The sequence below is a fragment of the Falco biarmicus genome, chromosome Z, assembly GCF_023638135.1.
Source record: "Falco biarmicus isolate bFalBia1 chromosome Z, bFalBia1.pri, whole genome shotgun sequence".
Classification (NCBI taxonomy): domain Eukaryota; kingdom Metazoa; phylum Chordata; class Aves; order Falconiformes; family Falconidae; genus Falco; species Falco biarmicus.
The window spans coordinates 63,671,236-63,683,649 of NC_079311.1; the positions used below are offsets into that span (position 1 = coordinate 63,671,236).

Here is a 12,414-nt window from a genome sequence, read left to right on the forward strand (position 1 = left end):
TCTTAAAGGAGCTTTATGTTGGGAACAACTAGCAAAATGTTTCTCAAAATATAAAAATGTTTTTAGTAAATAGCAGCAATACCTTCAATATTTTTGGATGGCTTGTATGCATAATTTTTTACAATCATCTTAATAAGATTCATGCACTGTACAATAAATTGCTCAAATACAATTCCTTCGCCAGCCTCTGTGAAAGCATAGCTTACAGCAAACTCCAGTGACCTCTGAATCAAAGGTGTGAATGAAAAAGGATGTTGATCCAGGAAGTCCAAAAGCTAAAAATTAAGGAAGTAGAACAGCAAGAAAAAGAAATCAAATCTCTTTTCATACAAGTCTTATTATAAACTAGTTATCAAAACTAAGTGATAATTTTTACACGATTACAGAAAAGAAAATTGAACAGACAGGAATTTAGGAAGATATCAGTATTAATGGTAATAAAGCATTATTTTGCCGTGCAACTCTTGATTCATGTTAAAAATTACCCTTTTTTAAGATTAAGGAACAATATGCATTTTCAACTAGACCAGCCTCCTAGCAACACAGTATATAAAACATACCAGCCACACTTAAAACCCTGAACATTTTAGCAGACAACTCATCCCTATTAGAATTATTTTAACTAAAAGAGGCATGAGGGAAATAACTTTTTTATCATTTTTTCTCCCCCTCCACTGCAGTACAAGCACTTGCTTCTTCAACTTCTTTTCCAGCTAGCTGTCTGGAACGCACTGGTCAGTTCCTTTTATCTCTTCTACTGCTGCAAAAATGCCTAAGCCTAAATGTTTGCAGCTGAATTTCTACAGGTGGTAGATTATGTACTAAAAAAGTGTATTTCCCTACACTTTTACAAAAAAAGATACACGTGCCTCACATACTTTGCTTATTAGTTCACAGTAAGAAGTACTATGACAAAGACAAAAATGTTGGGCCAGAGCGCCTTCTGTTCGATTTTTGTGAAGCCAACAGATGCCTCCCACTTCTGATAATTATGCTGAATACTTAAATAAGATCCATGGCCCCAGAATAGAATCTGAAAACAATGGAAATTCTTTAAGTTTGACATCTTTTAAAAACAGAGCAAGTGACAATGCTAAAATTACCTTCTGATAATATATGTAATTAATGGTTGCACAAAATTGGCTGACAACTCCAAATATATATTATGTAATACAAAAGTCACAAAGGTTAGGACAGTCTTCGTTAATTTTCTTTCAATAAACTAAAATTGGCCAGTTATTTAATAGAACTAACAGGGCCTTAGAAACAGCAATCTAACAAACTAACAACAAAAGATAAAATACCAACATTTTAGCCTAACTTCCAGAATTCTTTTTTGAGCAAAATCCTAGCTAAATAATTTACTTATGGAATGCATTTAATTTTGTTTGAGCTAAGGAAACATAACTTATGTCAGCACCAGTAAAGAGACACCCTTTTCTTCAAAAAAACTTTCAAAAATGTATTTTACAACAAAGATGTTTTAAGTTGCATTTCTTTAAAAGATCTGAAAACTATTGGCTTTAAGGCACATACATATCTGAATAGGGATGGCTCCTCCAGAACAATAAACTATTCAGTAACTGAACAGAGAATTTACTTACCACTTTAGTAAACAGAATTATAGTCTTTTCTAGACGATCTCTGCATACGTTGTCTGCTCTTGTATTTCTACCTGGTAAATCAGATATTTAACAACTCTCATTTTTTCAGACTTTTCGTTCTGGATAGCTAAGTTTTAAAAAATTAACAATGGAGAACAAGTTGTTTTATCTGTAGTTCAGGGATTATGGCAGCTAGAAAAAAGTTCTATGGCAGAATATATTCAAAGACAAATTCAAGGTAATAAGTACTGGGGAAAAACAAAAAGTAACCTTTAACAATTTTCTCACTTTCAGTGAAATTCACTGTGACTGATCAGAATAAAACAATCAGGACATCATTACAGACAACTCAATGATAAAAGACAGTTAAAATAATGCAGGCAAATGCTAGCATAGACAAGCAAAAAAGCACTGAAAAGATAAAAATGCCCTTTTATTAGAACTATGGTATATCCTTACTACATAATACTACATGCTTTCCTAGAAACTTCATCGTAAAATAATGAAGGCATAGAGGCAAAAACCATGTAATAATAAATGTAAACACTAAGCTTGTAATGTAGTTATGACTGCTTTTGCAAAACAGTTTATTAATTAGGGAAGTGTAAACAGGCAGGTTCAGCTCAGTTTTTATCTTAGGACATTCAAACCCTGGAGTCCTCATATTCTAGGAGACTATGATAACCACCAAGCTTCAGGATGGGATGGCCTCCAATTCAGCCTACTAAAGCTAGGCAGCTACCGTGCCAAAAATCAAAGGGCCAGAAAGAGCACGACTGTAGTATAGTAGAAGGGGCAAAGAGTTGCATGCAAAGAAGTCTGTAATTTAGAACAGCAATAGATTTTTGTTTAAATATTGTTTAGATTTTAGATATCTTTGTAAATAAACCATGTTGTTTATTCAAACATTGAACATAGTGGTAGTTTCTACCTTTACTAGAAATGTGGCTCAGAGCCCAGATCAGCCCCTCTCATCTAAGTACAGACTCCTGAGTCAGTAACCTTCACTAATATAAAAAATATTCTTTCTACTTAGTTTAGACACGTTCTCAGAAAAATTGTTGAATCCTTAAGGCTTTTAGGATTGAACCGACAGGCTTGTTGAACCTGACAGACTTCAAATGAATGAATGGCTTGCACCAGGTCTACTACAAGTGTAAAAGCACAAAAAGAGTGAGTTCAGATGCTACAGTGACAAACATCTGCTTTTTGCTTGCTTCAGGTAACTTCCCTGCAAAAGCACTAACACCTGCCAATTATGCTAACATTTCTGTTGACTGTGTAAACATGTGGTTGCCTGTCTCAGACTATTACTCTTCCAGTTATAAAGCACACACAGCTGAATGCGGCCTTTATTTCCCATTTGATACACGCCGAAACATACAGCAAACTCCAGAAAGAAGAAAAAACATAAAATTCCAAAAGAAGAAAGTTCAACATAACCCGGGTTTTAGTAGCATATACATATTTTAATAAGGATACTCTGACAATCCATGGCTTATCTTTCATAATTTTTTTCACTGCCATTAACACACCAAGTATAATTTTGGTGGAATTCTAGTTTGTTCATATAAAAGATTTTTACTGAAGCCTTTTCTGACTGATTCAGCAGCATTTAAAGTAACAGCTGTGTGCATATAAAAAATACTTTGCACCTAAATGATTATCGATGATGCACTAAACTGCATTATGTTTTCATCCAGCTTCTAATATTTAACAACCAATACAAGGAAAAATATACAGATACTTACTACACTCCAGAAACTGTTTTAGGCGTTCAAACACTGCATGTAGAAAACCCTAAAAATACAAAAGTATATGTTCTTTTAAAAATGAAGCTTATTTTGCACTGTACTATGAGAAGAAAGCTGAGTCAAACTGAAGTCAGTTCAGATGTGTTACAAGCTCAATCACCTTATCACTTTTAACTGAACTAGTTGATTGTCTTGTACAAACAATTTTCTCATGAAACAAGTAATTAGCTACCTAGCACACTGCATAGATGATCCAACTGACCTTATTAGTACCACACAAACAGCACAGCATTTTTCTAGCATAACATAGCTTTCATCTCAAGATTTCACCTCAGATTAATTCTATCAATGGAATTTGATAGGAAAAATATGCCATTACATCTGTCTTTAAATTAAAACATCCTTTTCAAATGATGGGGGAGAGTACATATGACATCTCCCAGTAGGCAACAGGGGTGTCACTATCATGGACACATAAATCAGAAGGGGTACCTTTTCCTTTTTTAAACATCACATCTTTTGTGTCACAGTTTAGGATGTATCTAGGATCTGACAGTTCTTAAGTGATGGCAGGAAAACTTAAGACTGTGTTGCTTGATCTTCCCTTTACATAACACAAATGTGTGCCTTTCAACAATTTTTCAACATACCTCTTACACCTGAAATCATCACAAAAGATTTCTAATCTAGAACTAGAAACAGATATATGTCACTTACCATCACTTCTACATTGCAATGAGGCTCTACAAAACCATGGACTGTCAGTTTACGAAGCACTAAAAAGAAAAAGCTATTTGTGTTAGTATTTCTCAACCCTTGTTCCAATAGGTTTCATAACATGACTACAATTAGAGCTACTGTGTCTTTCTTACAATTCTCCATATTTAAAAATACATTTAATTTTTGGCTTTTGGATGTCTCAGCCATACCTACCATGAATCTGATCTTGTTGAAATTACTTTAAAGTTCAGTACCTTATGTATAAAATAATGAAGAGAACTCCAAGAATTACTGAATCAAGAATTCTGCAAAAGCTTTAAGTATTCAACCTCTGAAAGGTTCTGCAGCAGGAAAAGTGCCCAGTACAGTCAACTTGGGCCCATAAGCCATCTTATGAATTTTCTCAGGTTCGTCACTGCCAGTAGGCCACGTAAGGCGCATTCTGCACCTTCTGAAACAACTCAAGGCAGGTATCATCTACATTGCAAGCACTGCAAACAAACATCTCGATTATTCAAAGCCACAAAGTACAGTAAGGATATTTATTCATCCCATTGATAAGTACTTGAGCACCAACCTAAAAGCTAAAGCTACCTCTTCACCGAATGTAAGATGAACTGAACACATCAGAATTCATAGCTCAGCTTCTTCAGCTAAGTGCCTAAAAGACAGACAGATGCAAGCCTAAATTACCACATACATCAAAAAGCATCCCGTTAGGTCCTCCACTTTCCCACCTCCTAGACTATGGCTTCTTACAACATCAGAATGGTGAATACCGAAAAACAAGAGCACCTTCTCCCTCTTCTGTGTGAACAATCCTCCTTCTGCCTTGTTAAAGGTACAGCTAAAATAAACCAAAATTACGGGTTTTCTCAATGGGCACAGCTCTATTAGGGAATGCACACTGTTTACTAAAGAAATCTTACTCATCCACTGGGAAACAACTTGATTCATTCTATTTAACATCATTCTATATTATTACCTTTCAATGACAGCAAGGTTCTTTCTAGTGAATTTCTGGCTCCAGCTTCATCACCTGCACAGATGTGCTGTAGGAACGTATCAGTATGATGATTCCACAAGGAACATGCAAAGCCATAAATACCTGATGCAAGCTGCAAAAGGAAGAAAGACCAACAATAAATAATATTTGATTTCCTGAATTTGGCTACAGCGTAATAAATTCCTTAATTTTAAAGGCTATTTTAGACTGTGAAATTATTTAATCCATCTTCTTCTATATCATGGGTCACCGTGTTTCACTTGCTTCTTTGTAGGACTGTTGTTGTACTGATCCAAAGAGGTTTTCCAGAAAAATATCTTGTCTTAATTTGAAGTTGTTATGATAGATTCACCTCCTTCCTTGACTACTTGGTCTTTGACTCTACTACTTTAAAGTAACTATGTAGGTCTCCTTGATTTTCGTTAAATACAGCCACAGGTCTACAAAACAGCATGAGGCTTCAAAAAAAACACCTGTCAGCCCTCCTCATCACCTCCTCTCCCACCAGACTTAAAACTGTCTTACAGCACAGTTAATACCTAATTCAGCTTACTTACCCTGGGACACAGCAGTTACATGACTATCTCTAATAAAAATGGTACGTCACAATGCCTACAGTGAAACTAACTTTGTTGATAGCTGCGAACTATCATTTAAAAATTAAATAATTTTGCTTCAACTTACTTAAAACACAGAATGACAAACAGTTTCTAATCAGCTAGCATTGAAAATCTCAAACTTAATTTACATTGCAGTTTCCAAACAGTGCTTACCTGATAAAGTTATCTGAAGTATAAACAGAAGATAAAAAATTTCTCATTCAGTTATGGTAGCACTTGACAGCTTCACAGTTAAGGAAGAACTGCACTTAGTCTGATACGCGTTACATCAATGGAATCAAAACCACAGATGACCTGTTTATTCAGTTCCTTTGACTGAGTAAAGATGAGACAGTAGAAACTCTTGATAATTATTCAATGATGTGTTCATGGAGTTGCAAAAACACATCACAAAATAACTATCAACAGTTTCAACTTACTCATGTTTTGGGGGTTGGCTTTGGGTATTGGGGGTTATGTCTCTTAAATAAAATACACTAATACTAGCCATAATAGTAAGCAGTAACAACTCAGATTAAAAAGAAAAACAAAACACAGTTCAAAGCAGCAATAATAGTCCTAATAGTAGAATATACTCTAGATTAACCTATTTGTTTGTCATCCATTCAGTGTACCTTAGTACTAAAAAAATTTAAAACAATTGCTTTATTAAAAAGTGGGGGGACAGAATGACAAATACACAGTATCCACTAGGAGGACCCACCACATTTTTACATTTGAAGTCATTCAACTAGCAATTATATATATATTTTATAATTATAATTTTTAATATATATATATACACATATGTAATTTCTATTATACTGCAGGACCTAAAGACCTTGTCATGGCTACCTTAAATGCCTCTAGTCACTAAAACAGGCAAAGTGTGCTGGTGGGTGATACTGTATGAACTCACTCTAGGATAGAATGAATTTTGTAGTTAAAATGTAATGAATATAAGATACATGACATCCCCAGCCAACATCTTGTGAGGCTGTTGACATCCTATTATCTGTCGGCATCCTAAGCTAAAACACACCCAAGGAGGAAAGACAGATAGAAGGAGCTGGTTGAAACTGGTAACTCGCCCAACTCAGCATTTTCTGGCAAAAGGTGAAAAGTACACCTTGAGGAAGACCCTTGGCCTTCCTCCCAAAGACCACTGCCCACGTCCCGAGGACCGCTGCCCACAGTTCTTGGAAGAATTTGCACAAGCAGAAAAGACTGATAAGCTAATTAACATACGAAGTGAGAGTAGGCCGGTTTAGGTAATGACTATGTATAGGCGTTAATTGAATAGTCATTGGTTTATGGTATAAATGTAAAGTAGTTAGTTACTTTAGACATGCACGTTAGGCAGAAGGATCCCCCGTGCATCCAGCGCTGCCAATAAAGGATACTTAGTCACTAAGAAATTTTGACTTTGTTCTTTAAATCATGGGGGTAAAAAGATACTGAAGCTAAAGAAGAAAATTATCTTCATAAACGAAAACTGTTCATGATGAATAGTAACAGTAAAAGCAAAGATGGCAGACCTGTTCAATGCTGGATTTCATAATTTGCCAATGATCACAAGGATTCCTATTCAGGATTCCTATTTATGACCATATTTCAAAGATTCAGCAATCTCCAAAGCAGCAAAGAAATGTGAACAATCATAAAAACCCTCAACGAAGTTCAATGGGGAGACTAAACCAAATGTTGTATATCCAGTAGCAGAGGAGGTACCCAAAACCTTCTTGTACCTTATGGCAGGACTGTAAAGAAAAGCACTTCTAGTTTAAGATGAAAGTTGTGCAAAGCTTCACAGTTTCAGGAAAAAGAAAAGTTTCAGATAAACTGTAAAAATGTAACAGCATTCTTTCAAAACCAGAGCCAAGAAGCAACAGGAAGACTCCAAAGCTTAATATCAAATGAATGAGAGGAAAACACTGTAACTTATTTTTGCGGATTTGCAATAAATTCATGGGATCACTTCTCCAGTATGTGCTATTAGAAAAAAAAATAATATATCCAAACACTGCAGGTTTTAAGACATAAAATCAATTTCTTCCTAAAAGCAGCAGAACATTTTTATTAGATAGAAAAATAAAACTCACTGGTTTTACTTCCAAAAGACATCATCCTCATTGAATAAACTAAGTCCAGAAAAGTAGGCTCAGAAGAAAATAGAAGTTTATAAGCAGTATCACCAATATAAGCAGGTATATTTTCCTATGTGTACTAAAGCAACCAATTCTACCTTGAGGATTTTTAACATAGTTATGATTATAACTGTACTATTCACAGGAAAGATGAAGTTATAAATAAGCTGCATTTATGTCATCTAACATTTTTCTCCTTAAACATCAAGTAACAGAGTTCAGCAAGGGATGCCTCGTGTAAGCAGGACCTTGTAATCTTCAAGTACCACATTACCTGAAAAATTTAACATGTGTTTCCAAAGCTGTACTAAAAAAAAAAGCTGACACTGTAACTATTTATCTGAAGGTATCAAGAAAGTTTGAAGTATTACTTAAGTTTTTAGAACTTTGCTTTTAGAACTTCCATCTTCAAATGGCTTCTTCCATAAGAAAGTTTTTTTGACTCTCCAAAAGTCACATCCCACTCAACAGATGTGATTTCCCCTTACCAGGACACAGAAGCAGCAGACTTCAAAGTTGTCCAATTTTGCAGTCATTAAAAAAATATTAAATTTAAAAAATCCTGAAATGTGAACCCTATAGTGCTAGATACTCAGAAAGTTTCCTTTTCCCACCTAAAGTTCAAAAAACTGTGAACATACATTTTATTCCCAACACAGTGAAACTGGATGCACCAAAAATTTTCACTCACATCAAATTAGATGATAGAGGAACTTTGGATACTGAACGTATCCACAAGTTTGAAACCAACATTTAAGTATAAAAAGGCTGCTTAAAAAGGGTATGCTTGTTAAAATGAAATTTCAGTGTTACTTTTGACAAATACTGCCTTGTAAATCCAAACAAAGAATGTCACATGCCTTTTCTTTGCATGTCTGAAGTTGCCTCACTCTACGAATAAAAAAAATATACACACTGGAAAAATGGTATTTTTCCTTTCCATAAGGAAAAAGGCTCATACAAACGTACCAAGTTTCTTGGAAATATAAAAGTAACTGAGCTTTTTTTGAACCTGGTAAGTTGGTGGAAATGCAGCAAAGGTACTGCTGGACATGACAACTTTAGCAACAAATACTGGACCTTAGGACCTATAAATTCCTTTCTGTCCCTCCACTGAGACAGTATGTATTTAGCTGTTTTATGAAGGTGAGGCTTTGGGATTGCATTTTGATTTTTTTGCTGTATCCTTGAGCATCAATAGTATTTTCAGCTGCATAATCAAGCTGTATAAGCAACACCTTGATTTAGGAGAGTTTTACAAAAGAAGTCATTATCTCACCTGCTCTTCATTGCTTTGGAATTAATGTCTGTGAATTTACCAAACCCTTTATATTGTTCAATTATCCAGATCATATATAATGGCCTAATAAATTTCATAATATAAACTAGTATTTCCTATGCAGAGATTACATTCATCTGTACCTACACATGGCAGAGAGAAAACACTGTTCCTCTACATACACATCTCACAGGAACATAGCACTGTTTCAGATCCTGTCCTATTACAAGAGCCAGTCTTCAGTGCCTCAGACTCCTGACCATTAAAATTTCACCTTAACTATTACACAGCCAGGATTTTTTTTCTACACAAATAAGTAAAACTTCAAAAATAGTCTTCATTATCTGCATTATGATCTCTTCTTTAAAATGGAGGAATAAAATAAAATTTTGTACATTCAAATGTAACATGTTTGGAAAAGATGTTTAACTCAACAGATTTAGTTAACTGTACTATCATTGCCTAGCTCCAAATGGGATCTGAGATGCAACAACCTACAGCCAAAAACCTGTGTTCTAATCAGTGGATTCTTAAAAGGGAGAATGCAGGCTGCATGAGACAAGATTTGGCATTTGCATTCACATCTTGCCTTTTAATTAACCTGGAGAATGAAGCTGATCTGGAAAAAAATCCAAACACATTTCCACTGACAATACAACCCAAAAATATTGTGCTATGGAAGCCTAAACCCCAGTATTTTTTAAAGACTATACTGAATTATGAATCCAGAGCACATTTACAAAAACACTACAAATTCATATACAATAAGATTGGCTATATGACATGATGACATAAGGCTGATACACAGATATTGTTCTGTAGATGAAGCTCTGCTTCTTAACACAGGTTATTATAACAAGACTCAAGCTGCAAGCATAATAACGTTCTCAAAAACATTTCACCTAGAAGCTGACCTCCAGTTATTTCTTACTGTACACCCAAAGTAAAAGCACTTTGTTTCAAATGCAGACATTAAAACCTGCCATTAATGCACTGCCAGCTAACTACAGGAAGTGGCAAGCATGCAGTCTGTGGTTTGCATGCTCTACAATACTGCATCACATTACTTACATCATAGAAAAGTTTCCTATCTGTAGCAAGCCGTTTAGATGCCAGGGTCTTTGTAACATGATAAAAGGTAAGCAGTGCTCTGTGTTGTTGAAGATCGTCCTGAACCTTCACAGATTCTACAAGAGTGGGTATAAGTTCTGGCCACTGCCTTGGGCAGTCCACCCTGGCAACTTTAGCAATCAGTACAGATATCTGAGTTGCTATCTGCAAAAAAGAAAACAAAACACAGATACCACAAAGTCAAAGTTCATTTAGAAAAATACAATGCAGAAACTAACAGCCAAATAAAACCTGAAACAAAAATACCCTAGCACAGATTGCTAGATTTTTGTATGTTTTTTCTCAAACTATTTTTAAATTAGCTGAATGCAAGTAAGTATGGAGAAAAAAATAGGTTTATTTCATGTTTATAGTAAATATCTACATAAAATGCTGTAAATATTTACATAAAATAGCCATAAGGTGGCTACTTTGTTTACATTTTACATAAGACCACTAAATGCATTTTTTTCTAGAAATCATGTAAATTAGACATTTGGAAACCACTTTCTACTTTGCAGTGTTTTCCATCACTTTCTACAAACTAGATTGCTGAATACACATTACCCTTATTTCTGCTATATCTGAGTTTTAGCTTTTAGACAGACGCATATCACCCCCACCATCTGACTTTGGTTGCTGGCACCAAACTGCACTGATGCCAGTCTTGCCAGCAGCTGGCACCTAGTCCTTGCAGCATGCACACAGACTGAGCTTACACAGGAAGATACTTAAAAGGATTTATTCAGGAGACAGGACAGATGGTGGTGATTAGGCACCAGGTTTGTTCAGACATGGGTACTGACCAGCCACAGTTTACACATCGCTGGCCCTTTTCATACCCTCTCTCTGTCTGCTTCCCATTTTGCTGCTCCACAACTCCCTTCCCATAAACATTCCTTAACAAATTTTGTATAGTCCCTCATAACTTCATTTCAAACATTTTTTGAAGTTCAAATATTTTCATGTTCATATTTCCCCATTCTTACCCTGTTCACATTGAAAAGGTTCCCTGATTGGATTAATGAAGCAGACGCTCTCACCTTCAACATACCCTTACAATTACCACCACACTTCCAGCCTAGGGAAGAAGTTACCACCTTACGCCATCAAAAAGAATCCAAGCAACTTAAGGGCATAAGAGGGAATACCTATTTACTGCTTCCTTAGCTGTTTCATCTGAAGTCTGACCACCCCACAAAACTTCCTACAACATTCATTCCTACCTACTTGCTTACCAAGAAGAATTGCTTCAGACAACTGACACCAACATTTGCAAGGAACAGCTGGGAGTCTAATCTCTTTATCTTATATCCTATATCTTTCAGATCAAGTGCTATTGATTGGCAGGAGGGAACAAATAAACTCTTCTCTGTACGTGATACAAGAAGAAACCTCTCCAGGGATGCCAAGAGTATTTTCTCCTTGAGGACTGGCTTTTTAAGTGAAAAAAAAAAAAATATCTGCTGTCACACATTTCAAGCAATATTTTGCTCCTCTCTTTCCTCCATATGGTAAATATCTTCAGAGGGCATGGAAATGATGCTCCCAACATATGGCATGTTCTGTTTTCTTCTCTCTCTCACCTAGAAGTCAGTTTGTATCTTCACATCTCAATACTGTCTAATTTCTTATATTTTGGGGTTGTTTTTTTTCTTGTTTTTTTTCTTTTTCTTTTTCTTTTTATACACACAAGGGTCATAATTTTTCTGCCTTTGATGATGCAGGAAGCACAAGCATGTAGCAACTGTGTTGTGAAGTATCTGCAACTAGAAAAGAGCACTCATTGGGAATACAAGATATCAGGCGTATCAGGCAGACTGGGGACTAAATGAAAGGTGCCTCTGAAAGGAAACCTCAATATATGTAATATACAGATTGGGGAACAAGGGACCAAGAAGGGGAGATGGATTCTGAAACATCCTTCAGTATCACAACAATTGTTTGAACAATTATTTAGGAGCAGGCTGCTAGCATAAAAACAAACCAAAGTCCTCTATATCCTAAAAGACTACATCCCAAAAATATCATAAAGACACACAAACCAATACGTGAAGCTGCTAGTCTTTAAAATGAAAGTTAAAATGTTCCAATCTCAGCCTGTAACTATAATCTCAAAACTGCAGAACTGTTCATTAGCAGTGAAATTTATAACTATAAAACATGCCATACTATTGCCTTAGCAGGCAAACTGA

The 12,414-nt window shown here is 35.5% G+C and overlaps 1 protein-coding gene across 6 annotated transcripts in view; it reads right to left on the bottom strand.

Annotated features, from left to right (window-relative positions):
* Window positions 1-12,414, bottom strand: part of IPO11 (importin 11) — a 99,822-nt gene that overhangs the window by 61,167 nt on the left and 26,241 nt on the right. For all 6 annotated transcript variants that reach the window (XM_056325413.1, XM_056325416.1, XM_056325414.1 and 3 more), the window contains exons 8-13: window positions 10,181-10,384; window positions 5,064-5,196; window positions 4,076-4,134; window positions 3,356-3,404; window positions 1,605-1,675; window positions 83-275 (exon numbers count right to left, since the gene is read on the bottom strand). In XM_056325413.1, the coding sequence (XP_056181388.1) occupies window positions 83-275; window positions 1,605-1,675; window positions 3,356-3,404; window positions 4,076-4,134; window positions 5,064-5,196; window positions 10,181-10,384 (709 nt within the window). The remainder of the gene's footprint in view (window positions 1-82; window positions 276-1,604; window positions 1,676-3,355; window positions 3,405-4,075; window positions 4,135-5,063; window positions 5,197-10,180; window positions 10,385-12,414) is intronic.